General features: G+C 45.6%; 1 protein-coding gene across 1 annotated transcript; it reads left to right on the top strand.

Annotated features, from left to right (window-relative positions):
* The first annotated feature begins 265 nt into the window (after positions 1-265).
* LOC144506891 (EEF1A lysine methyltransferase 3-like) lies at positions 266-5,647 on the top strand. Its single transcript, XM_078233245.1, has 3 exons — positions 266-427; positions 1,727-1,838; positions 5,226-5,647. The coding sequence occupies exons 1-3, from the start codon at positions 266-268 to the stop codon at positions 5,645-5,647; spliced, it is 696 nt and encodes a 231-aa protein (XP_078089371.1).
* Positions 5,648-8,632: the final 2,985 nt, after the last annotated feature.

Below are 8,632 nucleotides of genomic sequence, written 5' to 3' on the forward strand. Positions count from 1 at the left end.
AATTGATACCAGTCAAACACCCTAAAACCAGCACGTATTCCATTCTCATTTGAGAACACTTGCTGTTTGCAATATTCGTCATTGAGTAGTTGAATTTCATTGGCTGTGAGGATGTTAGGGGAGTTTCAAGGTCTGTAGCGGCGCTATATAAATGAAAATTCCACTTTTTCTGGATATTTTCACCTTGCTACACCCTTGCTGCTGGAGTGAATCCCACTGCCGCTCACAAAGGATTCATCAGAAGTATTCGAGAGGAAGCTTAAATATGACGACTACAGTCAGGGTGCTGGAGAGTTCCGAAGAAGATGTCCGAAGGGGACCCGAAATCATCATACATGAGAATAAATACGAATTCTGCAGATACAATTTAAAAATCTCTCGATTCATCAATGCTAATCTGGGGTTTTCTGCTCATGTGTGGGACGCTGTAAGTCAATTGGATTAATGGAATAGAGGCAAACATGGTTTGTCACAGTTTGTGTTTACCAAAAGAATTGCAGCCTCTTTTACAATGTTTCTGTTCTAGTTACAGTGAGTTTGAAATGTCCTTTCCTTTTGAAACAAGAATCTGGATTGCGGGAATCTATCAATGACCTGGCACTTTTTGTTCACAGTTCGTTATGTATCTAATTGGACCGTGCACTTCTCACACACACTTGAAACGGAATGATGCATTTTCTGCTCTCAATCCTTGCTTTTAATAAGAGATGAAGGCTGCATGAAGCTAGATAATTAAGCTGTACTCATTGATCTCGACAGGGTGTTTCATACTTTCATCTTCCAATTTCCCTTCCCTTCTGGAGCGGTGCAGAGGAGATTCACCTGGATGTTGCCTGGGATGGAACACATAAGTTATGTAGAGAGGTTGGAGGATAGGCTTGGGTTGTTTTCGTTGGAGCAGAGAAGACTGATGGGTGACCTGATCGAGGTGTACAAGATTATGAGGGGCATGGACAGAGTGGATGAGGAGCAGTGTTCCCTTTAGTTGAAGGGTCAGTCAAGAGGGGACTCAAGTTCAAAGTGAGGGGTAAGAGGTTTAAGGGGATGTGAGGAAAAACATTTTTTACCCAGAGGGTGGTGACAGACTGGAATGTGCTGCCTGGGAGGGTGCAAGGGGCGGGATGTCTTATATCCTTTAAAAAGTACCCGGATGAGCACTTGGCACATCACAACATTCAAGGCTATGGGCCAAGTGCTGGTAAATGGGATTAGGTGAAAGGGCAGGTGTTTCACATGTGTCGATGCAGACTCGATGGGCCGAAGGACCTCTTCTGCACTGTATAATTCTATGGTGCTTTTAAGATGCTGACTTGTGCTGCGCCATAACCCATTTAGCCTGCCTGACCCGAATGAAGAGAAACGTCCACAGAGGCACACTGGGTTACTTCAAGTAAAGTTCTTGGGCTGATATTCACGAGGGTGCTAAACGCAGTGTAGGCCAGGAGTGCAAATTGGAGTTTTTCATTTCTTTGACATCCAGCACCACTGATGCATCGTCCTATGGAGCTTTAGGTGCGTCTGTGACTGCGTTCCGAATAGTTGGATAATGAAATTCGTACGACTCGCAGGCACTGCGGTCAGGGAGAACCCCAGGGAGGCCAGTCAGTTTTCCAGACCGACAGCAGCCCTCAGCTGTCATATTCAATCTCTGTGGGGAATTTTTCACCCTGAGATCAGCCGCAAAGGTCACTCTCTGAATGAGTTCTTTTTTCTCTCTATATTTTAGGGGGTTGCTCTTTGCCGGTACTTTGAGAAAGAGAAGATCAATTTTACTGGGAAGAAAGTCATTGAGCTGGGATCCGGGACGGGAATCGTAGGGATTTTAGCAGCCTTACTGGGTAAGTGAGGTAAATATTCTTAACCGCATTATTTTGTTGATACCAAAAAGGAATATGGAGAACACAGGAATAGGGCGGCACAGTCGCACAGTGGTTAGCACTGCTGTTTCATAGCTCCAGGGACCTGGGTTCGATTCCCGGCTTGGGTCACTGTGTGGAGTTTGCACATTCTCCTCGTGTCTGCACGGGTTTCCTCCGGGTGCTCAGGTTTCCTCCCACAGTCCAAAGATGTGTGGGTTAGGTTGATTGGCCATGCTAAAATTGCCCCTTAGTGTCCTGGGATGCGTGGATTAGCGGGTAAAATATGTGGGGCTTGGGTGGGATTGTGGTTGGTGCAGACTCGATGGGCCGAATGGCCTCTTTCTGTACTATAGGGTTTCTATGACACTGATACCATTTGTCAACGTCAGCATAACAGGGTTACCAGTGAAAGAATGAGACATGAGCTTGATCAATCTTCCTTGCCATTTGTAAGCATGCATTGGAATGAAATTTTTTAAATTCTTTCGTGGAATGCCACCAACATTTATTTTCCATCCCCAATTGCTCTTGAAATGTGTGGCTTGCTAGGCCATTTCAGAGAACATTTAAGAGTCAACCACATGTGCAGGCCAAACCAAGTAAGGATGATAGATTTCGTTCCCTACAGGACATTAGTGAACCAAATGGGTTTTGACAACAATGGTTTCATGGCCATCATCATACTCTTAGTTTCAGATTTTTTATTGAATAGTAAATTCCCCCATCTGCCGATTCGAACGTGGATCCCCAGAAGTCCCCAGGGTCTCTGGACTACTCTGACGTAGGGTCACCCAGACTTGAAACGTTGGCTCTATTCTCTCTCCACAGATGCTGTCAGACTTGCTGAGATTTTCCAGCATTTTCTGTTTTGTCTCTGGATTACTAGTCCAGTAACAATACCACTATGCCACCGCCTTCCTTCCCGGCTATTTCTTTTTTTATATTTTCGTCGTAAAACATAATAAGAACATAAGAACATAAGAAATAGGAGCAGGAGTAGGCCATCTAGCCCCTCGAGCCTGCCCCGCCATTCAATAAGATCATGGCTGATCTGACGTGGATCAGTACCACTTACCCGCCTGATCCCCATAACCCTTAATTCCCTTACCGATCAGGAATCCATCCATCCGCGCTTTAAACATATTCAGCGAGGTAGCCTCCACCACCTCAGTGGGCAGAGAATTCCAGAGATTCACCACCCTCTGGGAGAAGAAGTTCCTCCTCAACTCTGTCTTAAACCGACCCCCCTTTATTTTGAGGCTGTGTCCTCTAGTTTTAACTTCCTTACTAAGTGGAAAGAATCTCTCCGCCTCCACCCTGTCCAGCCCCCGCATTATCTTATAAGTCTCCATAAGATCCCCCCTCATCCTTCTAAACTCCAACGAGTACAAACCCAATCTCCTCAGCCTCTCCTCATAATCCAAACCCCTCATCTCCGGTATCAACCTGGTGAACCTTCTCTGCACTCCCTCCAATGCCAATATATCCTTCCTCATATAAGGGGACCAATACTGCACACAGTATTCCAGCTGCGGCCTCACCAATGCCCTGTACAGGTGCATCAAGACATCCCTGTTTTCATATTCTATCCCCCTCGCAATATAGGCCAACATCCCATTTGCCTTCTTGATCACCTGTTGTACCTGCAGACTGGGCTTTTGCATCTCATGCACAAGGACCCCCAGGTCCCTTTGCACGGTAGCATGTTTTAATTTGTTTCCATTGAGATAGTAATCCCATTTGTTATTATTTCCTCCAAAGTGTATAACCTCGCATTTCTCAACGTTATACTCCATTTGCCATATCCTCGCCCACTCACTCAGCCTGTCCAAATCTCTCTGCAGATCTTCTCCGTCCTCCACACGATTCACTTTTCCACTTATCTTTGTGTCGTCTGCAAACTTCGTTACCCTACACTCCGTCCCCTCCTCCAGATCATCTATATAAATGGTAAACAGTTGCGGCTCGAGTACCGATCCCTGCGGCACGCCACTAGTTACCTTCCTCCAACCGGAAAAACACCCATTTATTCCGACTCTTTGCTTCCTGTCAGATAGCCAGTCCCCAATCCACTTTAACACACTACCCCCAACTCCGTGTGCCCTAATCTTCTTCAGCAGCCTTTTATGGGGCACCTTATCAAACGCCTTTTGGAAATCCAAAAACACCGCATCCACCGGTTCTCCTCCATCAACCGCCCTAGTCACATCTTCATAAAAATCCAACATGTTCGTCAAGCACGACTTTCCCCTCATGAATCCATGCTGTGTCTGATTGATCGAACCATTTCTATCCAGATGCCCTGCTATCTCCTCTTACATACATCATTAGTCCTATAATCTCTCCAAATGACATGTCTCTCCCATATAGATGCTATTCTGTCCCCTCCGGTGGCCGGCAATGATCTGATGACGCTGTTAGAAGAATAGCAGGGGACTTCTCCTGGTGTCCCGGCCAACATTAATCCCTCAGCCAATACGATCCAAAACAGATTACCTATTCATTTATCCCGTATTTCTTTGTTTGAATTTATGATGTGCGAATCGGACACGAAAAATGTGCTATTTGGCAATAAATAAATGAGAAATTACTGGCATCGAAGCCCACTCTAAGTCCAGCCAATCAGCAATCTACCATGATTTCTTTCTATGATTTCTTTCTACCATTCGATTGGACAACAAATAAAGGAGCAAAGCCCTGAATCTGACCGTAAATAAAAGCAAATGTTGCTTTGGTTTTCAGTCAGCAACTAGCAATTGTAATTAAGTTCTAAGGAGTTAAGTGGTATCGAGTGACATACATCCATACATTGTAGAAATAACGGTACACACATCAGCCAGCTGAAATACCATTGTGTCCCCCCGTAGAGTGTGTCCAGCTCAGGATATTTTCTCGGGATAAGGTGTAGAGCATTTCAGACTGAGATGTGGAAATAATCATTCACTCAAACGATTGTGAACGCTTGGAATTCCTTGACAATATGTGGTCGACAGAAATTTGTGTGGGAGGGTGGAATTGAGGTAGAGGTTCAGCCATGATCTTATTGAATGGAGGAGGAGGCTATGGGGGCCATGTGGCCTACATCTTGTCCCATGATTTCTATTCATATGCACTTATCCAGGTTGCACACATCCCCCTGAGCAAGGTCTCAACTTTTGCTGTAACCTACCCGCATCGCCACAAAGTGATTCTTGTTGCCACTGATCCCGCCAGGGGAGCAACATAATGTGGCACAACACTGTCTGGCAAGCTGTGGGCATTACTTGGTGACAGTTGTCTTTGTTTTGGAGTCACAGGATCACAAAAGAGGGGCGTCGGTTGAAGATAAACCAAATTGTAAGTGGGTTTCCTTTTTTCTCTCTTCAGGAGGATATGTTACCATGACAGATAAACCGAAAGTCCTGAAGCAAATTGAAACCAATGTCTCGATCAACATCCCTAGTGTCTGCCGACATCGTGTCAACATTCGTCCCCTGATGTGGGGGGAAAACCACACAAATTTTAATCCTGCCTACGATTTCATATTAGGTTCGGACATTGTGTACAGCTCAGTGGTCTACCCGGCACTCATAGAAACATTGCGCTATCTCGCGGACCAAGGGGCTACAATTTATCTGTCTTCTGAATTGCGAAAGAGTAATGGTTCGCCCGATTTCCACAACAATCTCTTACCTCACTACTTTAACTGTCAGGTGGTTGACAGGATAGAGGGCAAAGATGTCGTTGTGTACAAAATGACCAAAATTGCTACAACGTCAGAGGAAGATCCTCTCCCAAGCAAAGAATGAAATCTGCCAGCCGATGAACCCAATGCCGGGACTGGAAGAACCTCCCTATCACCAGCTTTTCAAAAGTTTCAATCATTATTCAATCCTCGGTTTTAGTTTATGCCCAAATCCGATTTGTCCCTTTGTACTCTGTGACATTCCTTCCCGGTTCCCGAATACCTCCTGATCAATCGACTAATGCGTCTTTGCTCTGTAAAGGTTATCAGGTTGGCAAATCTAATGACTATGTTCTCAGAAAGCAATGATATTAAGTTAACAGCTCACGGGTCTTCACTTCATATTCCAGCACGACACATTATGGGTTTCACTTCAGTTTGGATATTGGTGGGCTGAAACCAAACCAATAAAATACTGATGAAAGCTGATAGGTGCAGTCACATATTCGAATTTTAACATATCCGCACTTAACCTTTAACCTCTTCTGGTCACCAGCAGTACAAATGTGTGCGACTCTTTACCGTTAGTTTGGACCTTGCATTCCGGGGATACTACTCAGTGTGTCAGAAAAGCCTGAGTTGCTCCACATCTCACAAGTGAATAGCATTGTGTTATTTCCATGGTCTTCGGTGCTGGGTTCGGTTCCTTCTACAAAAATAAAACGACATGTTGAGCACATCGCCTTCCCGATCTGCCTGGGGAGCATTGCACTAGATGCTGCATTGACCAATTGGGCTATTAAATGGGTCAGCTCTTTATTTGAAACCATTTGATCAATTAATTTGAAGTGTTCCTTGGTCTTTAAAAGTCAGAAAAACCATACATGAAGACGATATATAACAACCATCGCATATTTTCTCACCTGTCTCCTATTCGTGGAGTAACGGACCAAGTAGTTTGACGAAAATAAAAACAGAAAACGCTGAACATACTCAGCAGCTCTGGCGGAATCAGTGAAGAGAGAAATAAGTTTCGGCCTTCCAGGCCTGTGACCTTTCAGCAGAACGTTATTTTGCTCCGCAGTTTCATTTCATCCTTTGTCCCATCCAAGGTTTTAACAAAAAAATCGTTCATCTTTCTTTCAGGTGTTAATTATAGCAAGTTCGAGCAATGCAGAGGTACCAATGTCCTTCCAGACTACTCTGCCTCTTCGCTTCCCTCTCATCCCATCCCTTCTTCTAAACTCACTTTTTGCCCAGAATTCACCAAGTCCCACAAACGCCCCCTTTCAGAGGCCGAATGCTCTGTGCTTCGCAAAGGATTTCTCCCCATATGCTCCCCTCTCCCCACCTGAGTGAAACTTCTGTCGCCTTCATTCCTACACCCAAGCATCTGGCCAGGAGTCCTTCCCCACCCCCGCCCAACAGACTTTTTCACCCATCTCCAGTGTTCTCCCTTCACTGGACCTCTCCCTCTGGTATCTTCTGATCTTTTCATTGAGAACTGTTGGTGTGATATCTGCCGTCACGGTTCATCTGTTCCCCTCATGCACTCTACAATGTCCCCCTTTGAACGTGCTGCACTCTGTTCCTTCAGGTTACAAAGATGGTGCTGGTGTTCTCTGGCAAACCGGCCTGTGCCCAGCTGGTTCTAAGCGCCAACTCTCCGACACACTCTTCCACCTATACCTAGACCATGAACCCACCTCTGAACATAAAACAATTGCTTCCAGGACTGTCTCATTTCATAAGAACATAAGAACATAAGAAATAGGAGCAGGAGTAGGCCATCTAGCCCCTCGAGCATGCCCCGCCATTCAATAAGATCATGGCTGATCTGACGTGGATCAGTACCACTTACCCGCCTGATCCCCATAACCCTTAATTCCCTTACCGATCAGGAATCCATCCATCCGCACTTTAAACATATTCAGCGAGGTAGCCTCCACCACCTCAGTGGGCAGAGAATTCCAGAGATTCACCACCCTCTGGGAGAAGAAGTTCCTCCTCAACTCTGTCTTAAACCGACCCCCCTTTATTTTGAGGCTGTGTCCTCTAGTTTTAACTTCCTTACTAAGTGGAAAGAATCTCTCCGCCTCCACCCTATCCAGCCCCCGCATTATCTTATAAGTCTCCATAAGATCCCCCCTCATCCTTCTAAACTCCAACGAGTACAAACCCAATCTCCTCAGCCTCTCCTCATAATCCAAACCCCTCATCTCCGGTATCAACCTGGTGAACCTTCTCTGCACTCCCTCCAATGCCAATATATCCTTCCTCATATAAGGGGACCAATACTGCACACAGTATTCCAGCTGCGGCCTCACCAATGCCCTGTACAGGTGCATCAAGACATCCCTGCTTTTATATTCTATCCCCCTCGCAATATAGGCCAACATCCCATTTGCCTTCTTGATCACCTGTTGTACCTGCAGACTGGGCTTTTGCGTCTCATGCACAAGGACCCCCAGGTCCCTTTGCACGGTAGCATGTTTTAATTTGTTTCCATTGAGATAGTAATCTCATTTGTTATTATTTCCTCCAAAGTGTATAACCTCGCATTTCTCAACGTTATACTCCATTTGCCATATCCTCGCCCACTCACTCAGCCTGTCCACATCTCTCTGCAGATCTTCTCCGTCCTCCACACGATTCACTTTTCCACTTATCTTTGTGTCGTCTGCAAACTTCGTTACCCTACACTCCGTCCCCTCCTCCAGATCATCTATATAAATGGTAAATAGTTGCGGCCCGAGTACCGATCCCTGCGGCACGCCACTAGTTACCTTCCTCCAACCGGAAAAACACCCATTTATTCCGACTCTTTGCTTCCTGTCGGATAGCCAGTCCCCAATCCACTTTAACACACTACCCCCCAATCTCCTCTGAAGATCTTCCCTCCGTGACATCTCATCTCATTGACACTGAACCTGAATGGCTTGCTCCTATCTCCTTCCCAAGAGGCACAAACAGGGCTTCCCTGGTAAACGTTTTGTTTCAGTCTGCTCCCACCCCACTGAACTGATTCTTTCCTATCTTGAATTTATGTTGTCGACATTCTTGCAATCTTTCCTCATCACATGCACGCATCATCTGATACTCTCTATCA

This window comes from Mustelus asterias, chromosome 18 (genome assembly GCF_964213995.1).
Source record: "Mustelus asterias chromosome 18, sMusAst1.hap1.1, whole genome shotgun sequence".
Lineage (NCBI taxonomy): Eukaryota > Metazoa > Chordata > Chondrichthyes > Carcharhiniformes > Triakidae > Mustelus > Mustelus asterias.

Excerpts from the sequence above, each read along its gene's own strand:
- LOC144506891 (XM_078233245.1), top strand. The coding sequence starts at position 266 with ATGACGACTACAGTCAGGGTGCTGGAGAGTTCCGAAGAAGATGTCCGA. Across the intron at positions 428-1,726 it reads CTGCTCATGTGTGGGACGCT|GGGGTTGCTCTTTGCCGGTA; the intron begins GTAAGTCAATTG and ends TCTATATTTTAG. Across the intron at positions 1,839-5,225 it reads GATTTTAGCAGCCTTACTGG|GAGGATATGTTACCATGACA; the intron begins GTAAGTGAGGTA and ends TTCTCTCTTCAG.